Source organism: Apostichopus japonicus, chromosome 3 (genome assembly GCF_037975245.1).
Source record: "Apostichopus japonicus isolate 1M-3 chromosome 3, ASM3797524v1, whole genome shotgun sequence".
NCBI lineage: Eukaryota > Metazoa > Echinodermata > Holothuroidea > Aspidochirotida > Stichopodidae > Apostichopus > Apostichopus japonicus.
The window spans coordinates 16,853,989-16,872,565 of record NC_092563.1 but is presented as its reverse complement, the minus strand read 5'-3'; the positions used below and the strand labels follow the sequence as shown (position 1 = coordinate 16,872,565).

General features: G+C 37.2%; 1 protein-coding gene across 3 annotated transcripts; it reads left to right on the top strand.

Annotated features, from left to right (window-relative positions):
- The first annotated feature begins 1,908 nt into the window (after positions 1 to 1,908).
- On the top strand, positions 1,909 to 18,255 carry LOC139965219 (E3 ubiquitin-protein ligase TRIM56-like). Of its 3 annotated transcripts, XM_071967381.1 has the most exons (4): positions 1,909 to 3,621; positions 5,736 to 6,058; positions 6,916 to 7,028; positions 14,682 to 18,255. In XM_071967381.1, exon 4 carries the CDS (start codon positions 14,694 to 14,696, stop codon positions 15,642 to 15,644), a length of 951 nt encoding a protein of 316 aa, XP_071823482.1. In that variant the 5' UTR covers positions 1,909 to 3,621; positions 5,736 to 6,058; positions 6,916 to 7,028; positions 14,682 to 14,693; the 3' UTR covers positions 15,645 to 18,255. The 3 variants fall into 3 exon arrangements, with proteins under 3 accessions (XP_071823482.1, XP_071823483.1, XP_071823484.1); XM_071967382.1 differs by lacking the exons at positions 5,736 to 6,058; positions 6,916 to 7,028; XM_071967383.1 differs by lacking the exons at positions 1,909 to 3,621; positions 5,736 to 6,058; positions 6,916 to 7,028 and adding an exon at positions 7,037 to 10,064.
- The last annotated feature ends 322 nt before the right edge of the window (positions 18,256 to 18,577 follow it).

The window sequence follows — 18,577 nt, the reverse complement described above, 5'->3', positions numbered from 1 at the left end:
GATTTTCGAACGAAGAAATTCTTAATAGCGTCTCTGCATTCATCAGATGTAGTTAACACTGCCAGAACATCTGACTCTCTCTTAAGAGCATCTCGAAAATGATCCCGTTCTCCATCTCGACAAAGCTTCTTCGTGGCTTGTAATGTCTGAAAAATGAAGAAAATAAGCCTTAAAAATATACAGTTTGAAGGCATTTGATGAAGTTTTAAACTATTAGCAATTATTATTCTATCGCTTATGCACTTTTAACTATACTTCTGATGGTGAAACAATAATTCACCACTACATCTGCTCCCTACCCCTCCTCCCTGTAAGCCAAAGAAACATTCATGAGAACACCAAGCATCTTTGCAAACAATATGAGATAAAGAGGTGGATTATACACCCTTTTGTAACCAAGAAAGCGGGTAAAGATATTTGAGGAATTCCCTAGGCTAGGCTTGCGATAACCTGTAGCAGATTCGACAAAGAAAGTTTTCTAACTCAGAATTCGGGGAAATACGTTAAACAGAATCAGAAGATAAAAAATCGAATGCCTTAACCCCTCGCAAAGCTTTTTCAAAAAATTGAGAATAACCGACTGTGTTGTTACTCTTGTCATTCTAATTTACGTCATGCACGTGGATCAAATTCCGAAAATGTCTGATACCTTTAAACCCATTTTCACAGCTACATATTTCATTTACATATATGTGTCATTGTATACCTTTCTAGGTAATGCTGCAAACTTTACCGCCCTTGTCTGAACTTCTCGTTGAAATGAATCCTCTGAAAGACTTCACTAATTAAATTGCAGTCTTTGGCGTCTTGGGCTGATAGCTTTCTCCCAAAGTAAAGGACCTCGTAGGTATAGCACAAATTGAATGTCATTAAAAGAAATCAGAATTGTGGACCCACCGCGACCAGCCGAAGGTGGGGATAGAGTCACACTTTGTCCAACACTAAATGTGCAGGAACCTCACTGCGTTAAATAAAGACAATATTATCGATAGCAGTGTATCGTACGATGTGGTTGACATGAGAGTAGTTTCTATGTGGGCATGATTACAGCCGTCGAAAAATCAAGTTTAATGTGATAAATTTAACATAATACAATCGCCAAATATTCACTTCTCTATAAATATAAAAAAAATGATACATTGTGAAGATATACCGGTTATGTAATTTGAACAGATGTTAAAAGTAGAATACTTTAAAATAAAGGGACATCTTCTTTGCGCTATCAGTGCAACAACCTACAGATCCATACGAATAACTATAACAGACCACATAGAGTAGTAGCCTAGCCATCTATGCTCAATACACATAAATAACTACTTTACATGACACACCATAAGTATAAGGAGATATAGTCATACGTGGTTACTGTTGTGTACTCTATCTCAAAAGTATCTTGCTACCTTTTTGTTTCATAAGAAATTAAAGCCTCTTACCTTCGATGGTCCCATTATTTTAGGAAAGGTGTAAGACGACGTGAACGGTGTGAGGAAGGTCGCCTGTGATGGAAGACCATTAACATATCGTGTACATCTTTGTACATGAGCGGCAAATAGAGGTCAGTAACATGTCCTCAATGCAGACAGAAGGCACACAGAGGGTCATTGTGGTTCTTTGATAACATTGTCTAGAAAAGTCACCACTCCAGCTTACACCCCCCCCCCCTCCCTTAAAGAGAATCACCAAAATACGAGTTGTTTAAGTGTTGTTGGTCTAAATGAAGAATTAACGCTGTTTACAATCAATTAAAACCTTTTAAAACTAACGTACGTATCAATGCAATCCTCAACAAACATAAGATCTGATCAACTGTATTGTGTACTGTATTATGTGTTGCATAACTATTGGAAATATATTGACGGTCCTTGACCAAAAAATAGACTGTGTACTATATTTTCTTACTTACTGTGTCTGATGCATACACGACGTCCATTAATCCCAACGACGTGACGGCTATCCCTATAGCAGGTCCATTAACTGCTGCTATCAACTGCTTAGGGAAATCAATTAGAATATCCACGAGCAATATGAAGGAAAATACAAAATTAAGATACAACATGGTTTGGAATCACTTCTCACAAGGGAATTATTGTAACCACATAATCCAAGTAACCGCACGGAACATCTACAGAACTTCTCGACTCTCTTCCATACAGAATACTATAACATTTAGTTTTGAGATCATCACCTCTACAAAATGCATCCTTCCTTCTGGGTTTAGTATAAGAAATAAGACCGCTCCAACCAAAAAAGTCATAGGACTCCTAAAAGCAGTCATTCACGCACCCCCTACCTTCCTACTACCCCCTCCTGACTCCCAGTATGCTTCTTATATCGTCAGCTGTAAGCTCCTCCGTTTAGGACTATCATCCCAAGTTATGATAAATTATAAATAATATTCATTATTTATTTATAATCTACGAGGAATTTTTTTTAAATGTACTTAAACAGTCCTGTGTAATAAAGAAATCTTTCACTCATTTGAAGGATTATAGCTTTGTATAGTGTTTCAGTAAAATTCTTAACTTCACAACATCTATACTTACTTTAAAAGAGGTACTTTCAAACGTCAAGTATTCTGCAGCCTCTGATCCTCTCTTGCTTGCTTCAATTAAATTGTTCAGTACATTACCACTGGAGAAGAAGTCACCGTCTCCTTGTAAGGATATACTTGAGATCGTTTCCAGCAATATTATGAAAGAAGAAGCCGCGCATTGTGTTTGTAAAGTAATATATGATCCTTTGCGCAACGTAACAAGAATACTTATATATGATTTTGAAAACAACTGGCTTGCGGGAAAGAGTAATACGTGTATATATTAGAATTAATCCTCATATGTGTTCGTACTAATACGTGGATATATTGGAATTAATACGCGAATATATTTAATCCTTATGATTGGCTAATAATATGTAAGCGTATATATTCGAATTAATACGCCTATATATTCATATTATAACTAATGTGCGGAAATATTATGCGGTGTTTTTCCCACATGGCTTGCCATAAATATATGAGAAAGCTAAATGACATGCTTGTTATTGTCTGATTTATTACGCGTATATATTCGAATCAATACGCGCATATATTCGTAAGGACGAGGATACATTATGCGGTGTTTGTCCCATATGGCTTGCCATATACATATTGATTATGTAATCTGTACATACTTAGACACACACGGAAATTCACGAATCCTGTAAATGCCTAACATTTATGGAACGCTAGGACTACAGGTTGCGTTGCTGCCTTAAACAGGAGGAGTATCACCTCCTGTTTATGTTAGTAATACCTCTTGTGTATTGTAGTAGCACCTCTTGTTTAGGGTAGTAGCAAATCCTGTTGATGGTGGCAACGCCACCCGTGTCCTTTTGGCGTTCCATACCACTAAAACAGTAGATTCAAGGTTCAAACACTGCAAATGTAGGGTAGATATATAGAACATGATGCTATGTATTTCCGTATGATACACATTTGATATAATTGCAGACTAAACTCAGTTACTTTTTTATTTTCAAATAAGTTGATTCGAAACGATCACCTATACAAAACGTTGATATTTTCTGTTTGCGTTGGTGGGATACTCTATAGATTACTAATTGTGAAAGAACCGTGCTGCTGTGGTAAGTAATCTATTGTATTACATTTTAGTTCCGCGTTGCGGTTTGGCTTGTATACACACGTCGTTTTTCGTGCAAAACATGCATACTTCTATATTACGTATACTTGAGTTAGATATGGTGTGATGAAACACACAACGTACACGCTATTCATGTACCATTATTGTGAACGACAATAACATATAAAAACAAACGTAACTTCAATTTGATACTGAATGTGACCTTCTGTCGTTGTTCCGACACTGACAAAAGTTACCTCTTTACCACACGACCATGTTTCCATTATATAGTCATGCTTTTCTATTGTGCTACACCAGCTGTTAGACTGTCAGATAGCTAATGGGTTTGAAATTGATTTTTCTGTTCCAAATGTTCAGATTAAGGAAACGTGAACATCAATGTGAGTAAAGTTCATGAAGGGGACGTATTTGATGTTTACAGCCCCATAAGTGATATGCACTGCATTCCATGTCTGTTGTCGATTTCATCTCCCCCTACACAATTCTTCATTGACGTAGTAGAAAGCGCGTAAATTAAATGTAGACGTACATCATTATTTGAACAGTTGAGACCAGATAAGACTGTATGTCGATGTGACCTACCACCACATGGTGTAGGAGGAATCAAGAATGACTTTGTCATGGCAGCCATTTTGGACAACCATAAGCTTGAACAAGAGCTGAAGCAAAAGAAGAAGGAAAGAAGCTGCAGCTCATGTGATGAGATTAAGTTATCTGAGGCATTTTGCGCTGATTGCGGTGGGTTTCTATGTAAGGAATGTTACCAAGCCCATAAGACCATGAAAAGCTTAAGAAACCACGTGAATGTTATCCCTTTGGCAAATTTACAAAGCGGAAATATGTATAATAATGTTGACAAATTTACTTCGATTCACAAAGCCCCTAAGTGTGATCAGCATGCAGATCAAATCTTATACTTCAATTGTATGACGTGCAGTACTTTAATATGCCCAGTTTGTGCACCAGTATCGCATAAATCACATGCCATTGAAGAAGTTGCAACCAGCTCTGTCAACATCCTCAAACAACTAGAGGAATTGTGTAATATTTCAAGCGAGGGCGATAAAATACTAAGAAACTGTTTGCAAACTGTTAATGAATTACACGCACAAATCGAGACTGAGGCTGAAAGATGTTTCAATGAAATTCGATCAGATACGTCCAAAGCTGAGACTAAGATCACATCTGAAAAAGAAGCGCTAATTGCAAAAATAGAGGACGAAGCAAAGAAAAGACTAGAGCATCTGCGTCATCATAATAATGATGCAGTGAATACTGTGAAAGTAAGGAAGGAAACTTGTTTAACATCCCTTAATGAGATGAAAAGTAAACTAGAAGAAGAGCTGATGCGTAGTGAAAATGCGAAAAGAAGTGCAGCTCTTTTTAGTGAGAAAATGGATATGTGGTCAACCTTAGTCGCTGCCCCTGATGTGGCAGCTGCGTTGAAATCCGTCAACATATCTAACTATGCCGTCTCGTTTCCAGAAAAGTTCAAAATGATCGAAAATACTGCTAAGAACCTGTCTGATTGTTTTCCACTCGTCGAACTTGAAACGGTACCTAAAATCGAAAACAATAATTGGAGCATTTGGAAAAAGTTCCGCCTAAAGCAATGCTCATAAAATAATTGGTTTCTCTCATCAATCAGCCGTACCTCTAAAAATCGTACCTTTGTTGCCAGCATGCATCGCGAAAAAGAATACTTGTTATTAACCGTAGATTTACACAACATAGAAGATACAAAGAGCTTGATTTACGAAGTAGCATCAAACATGGATGACTGGAAAACTGTTCCTCCGAGCCTCTGCTGCAACTTGAATGAAACTTTGACGATTATTTGCGTTGGTCTAGAAATTGGATTTTTCAGTAATATTGTAAGGTTAAGAGGTGTATTGAAGTACCCGAAAAGAATGAAGTGTTTCACAAATTCAAAAGGTAACCGAAAGGGTACAGCCGTCGTTGTCTTTGAAGAAGGCAGACATTTTAAGATAGTAACGTTTTTTCGGCAAGTACTTCAGCTTTTCGAGTGCGTTTACACTACCGGAACTGAAAATTGATAAAATCATTGAAACACCTCTATAGATTGATTCCTACCAGGGAAAGATCATGGCTTGTGACGGTCGTAAAGCTGTTGCTCTGGAGAGAAGAGGCACCTTTCTTTATCAATATTCATATGGAATGACTAAACGTCACCCTCAGTCAATTTGTGAGGATCGTTTCGGATCTGTCTTCATTTTGCAAATTTGCCTTTCCAAAATGGATCTTGCAAATGTGTTGATGAGGTCACTTTAACCGGACGTTTTGTGACTTCGTGGAAAATTCCTGACAATGTCACCTTCTTGGCGACCGTTCTTGACCCCACAGAACTGGGCATGGTAATAGCGGGTGCACAAGACGGAACAGTAACATGTTACCAAAGGGTGAGGATCAAACATATTTTCTGTCTTTATATATTGTGTTTTCATGACCCTTATCTTCAATGATCTTTTGGGCACTTCTTTGAATACGTTTATTTCTGACCTCTCAGATTGCATAGGAATATAAACATTAGTGAGATAACATATTTAATAGTTTCATATTTAATTAAGAAGACTTGAACAAGTCTTAATATAACATCATCGAGCCACATGTGTAATTATTATTTATATTTTTCTTGATATATTTCAGAGTTAATAGTTGGGACGAAATTAGATTCACTTTCAAGTTCAACACTAGAAACAGTTTACCTTGAAAGTTAGAAAAGGAAAACAAAGAGATACTAAAATGTTTCAGATCCCAGTGGCACTTTGACATCACGGATTTACAAAATGACAGCTCCCGGGCAGGACTAAACAGTACTTGCCAGGTTAAAACTAAATCTCCCAAACGGAACAAGCTTTTTTGAAACTAAGCATAAGTTAAGATGATGGTTGGGTTTTTAGTCCCCCTTAAGTCTTACTTGTAATCCCAATGGGGATTCAAACTTTAAACTCTTAAAGTGTACAAGAAACGTTAGTTAATTGAGGTTAAAAAAATTGAAAACAATGGGGATTCAGACTGTTATAGTACAAGATAAGTTAGTTAATTCAGGGCTATCATGGAGTGGTTTCTTGTGTAGCACTAAAATCATAGCTTCGTTATACACTTACTAAATAAGCAGTTTCGTGAACGTTTCCTCAAAATGGATATAATATGCACTCCTTTAAAGAAGGTTCATAATGCAGGATGCTTTGCAAGCGTACTGCATAAGCACTGACGGACATTTGAAATATCATGTCTTTTCCTGTTTGTCTTTCAGACTGAGTATGGAAGACATCTTACATCTCTGATGAAAACTGCCGAGTAGAGAATCACTGCGAGCATTTCTAAAGAAGGAGAGTGAGATATGGCGGACGAAAACTACAATTTCGTGTATGTGATAGTAGAGAACGAAACTGATATTAGCACAAATCTAACGATAATTAAGATATTCTCTTTGATATTGATATTAATTCCTATGAAAACCCTTTCATTTACGCCATTGTTCCATAGCTGTGTACCTGTAAGGTTTCACATATCATGTACTTGTACTGCTGTCTTTTTTCTTCTCTTTTTGTCGTGTTCACGCAATCGTGTTAAGTTTGATTCAGATCTCTGTCAATAGTACAGATTACGCACATTGGGGTCGAGGTGACAACGCTCTGTGTAGAAACGCCGTAGAGCCTCCACACTGAACCTTTTTGTGTCTAACAAATTTAATGCAACGATTTTTTTTTCAATTTGCAAAACAGTGAGGTTCATTTTCAAGGTTTCCGGAAAGAATTTTATGTTTCTTTCTAATTCCCTACTATTTTTGGACGGATGATTCGCTGTAAATAGTCGAGAGGATGTCTAAATTTTAATTGGTCAGTTACAGTTTACTGACTTAGTTTTATTAAAATCCCACATAATACCTACTATTATTTCACCAAACTTTTCTTGGCACGTCCTTACAGTGTAGGCCTACATACATAAGCTTACAGGGCCTTATCAACGCTACATATACCTTTTTTTTTTAAATCATAATAAAATAGCGCCGTCACATTTAAAATCCTCTGGTTGTTTCGTGTTGATATTAATCAGGGATGCGACCGACAGGTCTTAGCTAGATTTTACATAAGGTGGGGCACCAACAAGTTAAGGAATGTCATAATGTCGTATGTGGTCAATTTTGATTTGTTTCCGTTGTACCATGGTTAAAGAAGATGTATTGGGGGGGGGGGGGTTCACCCGGTGTATCTCCTCTCGCAAATGTTCTTTGCTCACAAATGCAATTTTACCATGTCTAAATAACCTTCAAAGGGTGTGAAGACTCGCGCAAAGAGAAACGTCTTATGTCGGTAATCTGACCTAGTTTCGAATGAGGTGTAACAGAAGTGTTAGACACCACCATCGATCCCAGAAAATACACACACAGCTTGCTACCGTCAGTAATTAGACACTAGTGTACAGTCAGTACATACAGCTGCGGTCAATACCCACAGCACAGTGTGTAAACGATACATCGATGGACATCTCAGGTCCGGCTAAAGATAACAAGGTATCACATTTCATTACTGTCTGTATATTGTAGCGACACGAACAAAACGTCACTTGCAAGCAACAGTACAGAAAGTTAACTTTTGCAGATGGCCCCATGCGGTTTGGGGCGAGTCTTCAATGCCTTTAAGCAGACAGAGACAAGACTCTCTGAAAACCGCAAAGCTTGGCCCCTTGACTAGCCGCACAGGCGATTAACGTCATTCTGTTCTCCCAACTATCATTGCTTTCAGTTAGCGGTCCCACCCCTGCCCCTCCCTGCCACTTCCACATGTCTAGCGAGGTCACTGTTCAGAAACCTATAGATCACATACATGCACATATTTTCTCTCAAATTTCCCAACATGTCCCTCTGATGTTTGCCGTCTATATATTGATGTCACGGTGTGCGTGCTTGAAGTGTTAAACGTATTGATTATGTAGTCTGCTGATACAAGGACATACACGTACAATCACGTATTTTGTAAATGTCCAACACAGCAGTATTGGTTCAAGCACTGCAATGTAGAGTACAAATATTGTACATGATGCCTTGCATATGGAAAGGTGGCGATCATTTGATCCGTGCATAGTCGACCTCGGGCCTTAAGTGTGTGTTTTATACCTTCCAAAACGACCGTATCGCGATCTTTTGAAAAAAATCAATGTACCGATATCATTTACTGATATCGGCTAAAACAAATTACAGTAGTTTAAACATTTCTCTTTCATAATCTTTTAACAAATCATCATTAATCTGAACTTTACTGTATGTCGTTTTCCGATTAAAAAAGTTTAAATTTTTAGTCCAATCGGATTTATGTGCTTGCATATTCGTTTATTCTACAAGGACGCTAACTTCAAACTACTCGAATTCTCAGACCGTTTGATCAAACTGCATGGCTAAACTTGCGCAACTAACTTCAAATTCTCTTCTTTCATATTATATAAGGCTATTTCTGATTGGTTAATGTTCACTGTATGTCTTTTTTCCATCGAATGAAAGTTTCCGTTAGAAATTTTTCTTCGAAAACCTCATTATAACGCCTCATTATTTATTCATGAGCTACGTCACGAATCAGCTTGTGTATCAACAACATTCTCACTGATGCTTCGTCCGACAAATCGTATTGTGATTTCTGAGGTGAATTTCGAGATTTGGGTGGTAATATGCAATGAAATAAGATGACGACATTGCAATGTACATAATTTAACAAGTTGAGAATCCTATTTCATAGTTTCCTTTTGAATAGGATGAATATAGTGATATAAATTGCCCACGTAAACGTTTGTAGCGAACGTACAGGCCTACCGTGCTTTATGTATTAATGCATATGGTTTCGTACAGTTAGGTTATCACTCGTATGTACGTAGGCTAAAGCTATCGCTAGGACTATCACTGGTTGTTTGTTTGGAAGATACCACTGTAAGTGGGTAACTCCATGTACCCCAGTTAATTAAGTCAAATACATGAGTTTGCCTAATAAATGTTATTTTCTCAAGTTCGATAAACAGGTGTGCAGACAAATAAATTTATAAACACAACGTCATGTGTCAGTGTTCGTTTACATTCACTGCTATAATTATTTTAGCATCAATTCATTTAGAAACAAATACAATCCCCATGCCGGTAATGAAAAAGTCCGCCTGTCAATATGTATATTCATACCGGTGACTCATAACATCGGCGGATTTTAGTCTGTGTGGCTTTGTAGAGCAAATGCTCTTTTATAGCCTAAACTTTTCCATATGGTATCTTCGTATGATAGGCCTATACACTACATATAAGTTAAAGACTGTTGATTTTCAAGTAAGTTGATTCAAAACGATCACTTATACAAAACGCTGATATTTTCTATTTGTTGGTGACATACTCTCTATATACTCTTGTGAAAGAACCGTGCTGCTGTGGTAAGTAATCTATTCGTTTACATTTTGCTTACTGGATGCAGTTTGGCTTGTATATGTATGTCGTTTCTCCTGTAAAACATACATACGTCTGTGTGTATATGTGTGAGTGATCTATGATGTGATCAATCACACAAAGTACACGTCATTCGTAAAATATTATACATAGACAGGAAAACGTTCCTATAAAATGTACAAAAATATGAAAATGTACTCACAATATAAAGAAGAAGAAAAATATAAAGTGTACCTACAAACTATTAAAGCGAACAAAAATATATAAATGCCCTCATATCCAATATAAGTCTAAAAGGTTTTTAATTGTACATAAAATATTAAAATATTGGAGTATAAAATTATTCAACGGTTTTGATGCGCATTGAATATCTTCACAGCAGAAGGATATAAACTGCCAGTAAATCTTTTAGAATCCTTAAAAGTACGCATTCTTTTGCCTGAAGGCAGGAACTTGAAATAATCGGTTGCTGGGTGGTAAACACGTAAACACGTTTAAATGTTCGTTCCTGGTAGAGTAAGTGAAGGGACGGTAGGCCTGTGCCAATGAGGCGCTCCGCGTTTCTTATGACAGATTCTAGTTTCCTAACATCATTCTTACTTGCGCGACCAAACCAGACTAAAATGTTTAAAGTTAAAATACTTTTAATAATAGCACGATAAAAATTAATGAAAGTATTCTGACTGACACCATACGATTTTAGAGCTCGCATAAAGGAATAGTCTATGTCGTCCCTTTTCAGTATCTCATCTGTATTTGCGTTCCATGTAAGTTGTCCATAATAAACGTGCTTAGCAACTTAAATGCGCTTACCTGTTCCACAATAGATCCATTTATAATGATAGGGCCCTTTGTATCTTTGTTTCGTCTAAAGTCCACAATTAATTCCTTAGTTTTGTTCACATTCAGAATCAGGTTGTTATCTGTGCACCATTTCGCCAAGAGATCCACTTCGTCACAGTAGCAACTTTCATCTTCGTTGATAATTAAACCAGTCACTATAGTGTCGTCTGCAAATTTTATGATTCGTGAGTTCTGGTCGGCAGCTCTACAATCGTAGGTTAACAGAGAGTACAACAGCGGTGATAATACACAACCCTGAGGAGTACCAGTGTTTAAAACAATAGGTGTTGAATGAATGTTGCCTACTCTAACAGTTTGTTTGCGGCATAGAAGGAAATCTAAAATCCAATCACAAACAGACGATGGAAGTTGAGGTGCTCCAATAATTTAAAATGTAACCGCGAAGGAGTAATAGTATTAAAGGCAGAACTATACATCAATAAAAGGTACACGGGCGTAGGAACATTTCTTTTCCAAATAGGCAAAAGTTTCATGTATCCATATGGAAATAGCATCTTCAACTGATCTGTTAGCGCGATATGCAATTGGGAAGGATCGAAATCAGCAGGTAAAAGAGTTTTCAGATAGGCCAAAATAAGCCTTCGAAAGTTTTCATTGGTACAGATGTAAGCGCAACTGGTCGATAGTAATTTAAACATGATACGTTTCCCTTCTTTGGAACTGGAACTATTATTGCTTCTTTGAATGACCTTGGAACCTCACATAAGCTAAATGACCGATTAAAGATGTTCGTATAAACTTCAGCGAGTGGCTCGGCAAACGTCTTCAGCAGCTTGGGGGTGATACCATCAGGCCCAGCAGCTTTACGTTCATTTAGCCGCTTAAATTTATACTTTACCGAATTTACGTCGATATTGAATGGCGCAGTAGCATGTCCGTTGTTCACTGGGATCGGCTGGTTACTATTTCCTCTGTCGAACCGCGCGTAAAACTCGTTGAGCTTACCCCGCAATGCTGCATCATCAGTGTTTACTGACCTATTTACCTCTTTATATGGAGTAATTGATTCGATGTTGGCTTATACCTCTCTCGAGTTAGTGGTCTGAAACTTTTGCTCAATGCGATCCTTCTGGGCTCTCTTGGCGTTCTTAATGGCTTTCCGGTGGTAAGACTTTGCTCGATGATAAAGATCCGGATCGGTGGTTTTGGTCCGATACGCTTCATCCTTGGCCTTAATTTTGGCTTTGATCACCTCGTCACAACACGGCTTGTTGTTTGGGTATTGCGTATCAATTTTAGTAGGTATGCAGACGTCATGACAGAAGTTTATGTAAGCAGTCACAGTATCAGTGGATGAATGCAGGTCAATATCCTCTTTAAACAGATTCCAATCCGTGTCAGCAAAACAGTCTTGCAGCTTATCATTTGTCTCTTGAGACCATGCTGTAATAGTTCTTTTCACAGGCTTCTTTTACTTAAACCTTTGTTTGTAAACAGGGATAAGAAGTAACGTGGAATGATCAGAGTTACCAATACTAGCTCACGAGATAGATTTGTGCACATTTCACTTTACAATAGCAGGGTTCTGGGGTCTTTTTGTCACGAGTAGGACAAAGTCACTCATTGCTTGAATTCGGGGATTGAGCTCCTCAGATGAGCTCGATTAAAATCACCTGCAACAATAGATAAGGTATTAGGATCGGAATTCTCACAATTAGAAATAATGACACGTATAGGCTTTCCACTGCTAAATTTGTATCCGCACGAGGATGTATGAAAACTGCTGTCAAAGTCACTGATGAAAAATCCCGTGGAAGATAGAACGGCCTACATTTAACTACATAATATGTTCCATGTCTGGGGTGGTTCCTTATGAAATTACTCTTACGTCGGTACACCACCTCTTGTTGATGAGGAAACTTCCCCGTAATCTGACGATCACGAAGATGCCGATAGATAGTAAACCCCGGTGGTTGTGGTGTACAATCAAGATAATTTGAAGTCAACCATGTTTCAGTTAGGCAAAACACATTGCAATCGCTATAGTTACGTAAAGTTGCGATTCTAGAAAATAACTCACCATTTTTGTTGTAAAGACTCTGAACATTAGCCAGAATAACACTGAGCAATTTATCTTTATATATATATATATATATATATATATATATATATATATATATATATATATATATATATATATATGTGTGTGTGTGTGTGTATATATATATATATATATATATATGTATATATATATATATATATATATAGATATATATATATATATATAGATATTTATTTATATGTGTGTGTGTAATTGAAATTTAAATGTGTTGGAAAATCTAGAACAGTGGAAAAATTCCCAGTCTCAACCGGTATTCGAACCCGGGCCTCCCGCTTTATTTATATTATATATATATATATATATATATATATATATATATATATATTCATATATATATATATATATATATATTTATATATATATATGAATATATATATATGAATATATATATATATATATATATATATATATATATATATATATATATATATTCATATATATATATATATACTAGCATGATATGGGTCAAAAACATTCTTTATACACATTCTATTAAAGACCTTGTTACATCTGCTCAATATTTCATAAACTGTCTCTAGTTAGGTAGGGGTGTGTAAGAGGTTGTTTGGTGACCCAGTTGTCCCAGTGGCGGAGCGTCCATACAGTCAGGGGGCGGATGCCCGCCCCCCTGACGGACTCAAATGGACTGCTGGCGCCCTTTTCAGCTTTTTACCACTTTTACTTATTCGCGACTATTGACTTTCTTATTGCGCTCTCACCTATTGACATTTGTCACATTTTGTTGGTGTAATTTTCTGACAAAATGCTCTAACGGCGGTCTTTAATTTATCGGCACTTCCGTTGTACGAAACTTTTTCCAAGAACTGTACGGGCTTTTCGATCTATTTTTAGACGATACGCCACGTGCAGTGGCTGAATTAGTAATAAGCACCAAACTTCAAGTCGGCATGCAGTGTACGTTATACGCCGCTCCATGATCAGTGTGTTGGAAAGGGTAATTTCCGGCGATCTAGGGAGTATCTTTACTCAAAAAATGTCTGTACGCTACGAGCCAACCTGCGTGTGGCGCTCCGCTTAGATGGTGTCGAAAGCGCCCCTACAGACCATTCTCGCCACCTGACCAATACCGCTAGCGTCGCCACTGAGTTGTCTCTTTCCTCCAGACTTTCTGCCGTTGTTCCAACACTGACAAACGCTACCACATTCACTATATAGCTAATGGGTTTAAAACTCACATGTTCCAAATGTTCAGATTAAGATACGTAAACATCGATGTGATTTAAAGTCACAAATGAGACGTTTTCGACGTTTAACAACTCCATACGTAATATTGCACTGCATTCCATGCCTGTTGTCGATTTAATCTTCCCCTATGCAATTCTTCCTTGACGTAAAGAAAGCGCGTAAATTAAATGTAGACGTACATCATTATTTGAACAATTGAGACCAGATGAGACTGTATGTCGATGCGACATTTCCTTCGATTTCAACGTCGGTTTTGATCTTCTGATGTAACGAACCAGAACAAGAGGATTGACACAAACGTAATATCAAATTATTTAAATGGATACTTGGTACCGGAATCACTTCACTTCAATTACTTGTATTTAACAAAATTTGCTGATAAATTTTTCGTTACCACGCATACTGTACATAATATGTCCTCTGCTATTTACCTTTGGATTACTCGTTGCTCACGCTTTCCTCTCCTTCAAAGGTTGAACACACAATGGCGTCCAACACTACAAGTATGATCGATGAGATATTGTCCTGTCCAATATGCTCGGATGTCTTGGATGCTCCAAAGATTCTACAATGTTTACATCGCTTTTGCACAAAATGTCTTGAAGATACATTGAGGTACCAAAATCCATTTGAAGGATCGTTCCAATGCCCGATTTGTCGCCAGGATACTGAACTACCGCCAGATGGTGTAGAAGGAATCAAGAATGACTTTGTCATTGAAGCCATTTTGGAGAAACTTAAGCTTGAACAAGAGCTGAAGCAAAAGAAGAAGGAACGAAGCTGCAGCTCATGTGATGAGATTATGTTATCTGCAGAGGCGTTTTGCGCTGATTGCGGTGGGTTAGTATGTAAGGAATGTTATCAACCTCATAAGACCATGAAAAGTCTAAGAAACCATATGATCCTTTTGGAAGATTTGCAAAGCGAAAATGTGTCTAAATATGTTGACAAATTTACTCCGATTCACAAAACCCCTAAGTGTGATCAGCATGCAGATCAAATCTTATACTTCAATTGTATGACGTGCAGTACTTTAATATGTCCCGTTTGTGCACCAGTATCGCATAAATCACATGCCATTGAAGAAGTTGCAACCACCTTTGTCAATATCCTCAAACAACTAGTGGAATTGTGTAATATTTCAAGCGAGAACGATAAAAAACTAAGAATTCTTCTGCAACTTTTAGATTTAATATACGCACGAATCGAGACCGAGGCTGAAAGATGTTTCGATGAAATTCGGTCAGATACGTCCAAAGCTGAGACTAAGATCACATCTGAAAAAGAAGTGCTAATTGCGAAAATAGAGGGGAAAGCAAAGAAAGGACTGGAGCATGTACGTCATCATAATAATGATGCAGTGAATACTGTGAAAGTCAGGAAGGAAACTTGTTTAACATACCTTAATGAGATGAGAAGTAAACTATATAGATGAAAAGCTAATGTAAAGTTCAAATGCGACTAGGAGTGCTACTCTTTTTAGTGAGAAAACGGATATGTGGTCAACCTTAGTCGCTGCCCCTGATGTGGTAGCTGCGTTGAAATCCGTCAACATATCTAACGATGCCGTCCCGTTTCCAGAGAAGTTGAAAATAATCGAAACTACTGCTAAGAACCTGTCTGATTGTTTTCCACTCGTCGAACTTGAAACGGTACCAAAAATCGAAAACAATAATTGGAGCATTTGGAAAAAGTTCCGCCTAAAGGAATTCCAGTAGAACCCAGTTAAAAAATCAACTAGGTTCTACTAGGGCCTACTATTTTTAACTGGTTTTTAACTGTGTTTAACTGGGTCTATTTGGGTTCCAACTGGGCTATGCTGAACATGAGCTAGGTTCAACTGGGTTTACACAATGTTCAACTGGGTTCGTTCAGGCCCAACTGAGTTTGAACTATGTTTGAACTGATCCAGTTGGGCTTCAACTAGGTTTCACTGGTTTCTGCACCAGCCCAACTGGGTTTGAACTATGTTTACTGGTGAACTTGCCCTGTTGGGGTTGAACTAGGTTTCAACTGGTTTGGCACTGGCCCAACTGGGTTTGGACTATTGGCTGGTGAACTGACCCAGCTGGGGTTTAACTAGGTTTCACTGGTTTGCACAAGCCCAACTGGGTTTGAACTATATTTACTGGTGAACTTGCCCTGTTGGGGTTGAACTAGGTTTCACACTGGCCCATCTGGGTTTGGACTATGTTGACTGCTTTTATTTTAGGCGTAATTATCAAGAATATTATAATGTAAGTTCGTAAACAGTAACCGTATCGTAATATATTGAATATGCTAAATTAGCCAACTTATGGGGGGTGTAAAATAAATCTATGTCATATTTATCACATATATGATTAAACCATTACATTTTTGTACCGCAATGATTAAAAATATGAAATATTTACTATATAATAAATTTGAAAAAAAAATAGATTATACTTTGTTCGTCGATTTGAACAATTGGTAGGCAAAATGCCTTCCTAGTGCAAAATAGTATGATCCGACTAAATTTGAACTTGACATTTGTCCCCTGCGTTAGCGCTAAATTTATAAATTCCGAATCCGCAAACCACATACGCCAGCAGAAGCTTCGCAGAATAATCGCATTTGTAACCGATTTTGCCAACAATTTTAAATTATTACCGCGGCTAAGTTCCCTCCTTTGTGATCTTGTAGTATCTTTATATTATTGACACATACTTGTAACATTATAATTGATTGTAAACGTGCTCTTTATCATAAATATTTGAATTGAACAGAAACATTATATATAGTCAACTATGACTGTATAGGCTAGGCCTAACAAACCGGTTACCTACTAGGTATACCACATGGTACAATTACTAACGTTAGACATATCCTAACGTTATAGTTGCCTAGCTTATAGGGGCCTAACCTAGTTATACTCAAGTTAACACCTATATTTAGCCGCATGATTTTAGGAAAGTTATCGTCAACTAGAAAACATAATAGCAATTTTCAAAATTTACGCAATTACCTTGATTGTTGTTTCAAACATGAAGTGTCCTATTGCCGACATAATAACATACTTTGCAAAAGTCATTAGCCTATAGTGAAGTGTACAGCATTACACGTATATGCTACAAATGTGAGGATGCCCTACACTGAACATTATGAACATATGATTAAACTATCAATCTAATTTCAATTGAGGCTTCATTTTTACAGTGTAAGATGGTCAGCTCTTACATAAAGTTTTGTTTTGTACCAAAGTTTTACTTGTTTATTAGTGCACTGTGCAGTTCTCACTGAACAGAGGGCTATACATTTGTACAGTATATTTGAATGTTGTCTTGTGGCAGCAAAAGGGTTGACTTAATAACAACTCTCTCTCTCTTCTGGGTTGCTAGGCAACTATGTTCTTCCTGGAAATTAGCCCTCACAGGAAATGGGGTATGTGTGTATATATTTTAGGAACAAAGGAGTTTTGTGAGGGTATAGAGAGTTGGAAGTTGGCTATGAGTATCTGAGCAAGGCAGTTGTTAAAGAAGAGAAAGATAGTTTAATGGCTATATAGTTTGTTTCCTTAATTTACATAGTTCAAGTTAATGTAGACCTTATTTGTTTTATGGAAGTTGTGATATTCAACTGACAGTCTGGGACACTTTTTATTATAAAGTATACTATTTACTATAAAGGATATTATTTTACAATAAAGGATATTCCAGGACACCATCACTTATAAAGGACATTATTTACTACAAAGGATATTGACATTATTTTACTGAAAGGATACCCTGGAACACTATTTCATATAAATTAAAGGATACTTTCTTGTTGGGATCGGACATTCATAATACCATTTATTGGGTTCAACTATACCGATGTCGTAGAATATCTGATGTCGTGGAAGATCTGAGGTCGTAGAATACTTGATGTCACCAGCAGGCCAACTCACCAGAACAGACTTTTAAATTAAGTGTATTTCTTTATATTTTGGGTGCGCACCTCACGACTGTAAATTGTAATATTTAATTCTTTGACTGGGCCCAGATCAGCTGTACATTGCTTGTTCTTCATAATTATAATTTATTTTGATCCAATCCAGTTGAGTTCTCCATTTTTTTTTTATGTGTCTTGCTCTGTGTTAGGTCATCACACAAAACCCAGAGTTCTCTGATCAAGAACAAACATGGATCAAGAACAAACATGGATGAACAAGAACAAACATGGATGAACAACAATGTTAAAAATCTACTGAAAGAAAAACATGGATAACTGGGAACCAATATTGATCTGCGGACAGTTAATGCTAAGATCAGAAGCGAAATTCGTTCTGCCAAACGGCAATATAAAGATAAAGTCATGTCCAAGGCATCAACAAATCCAAAGGAAATGTGGAATGGACTGAAGCTCATG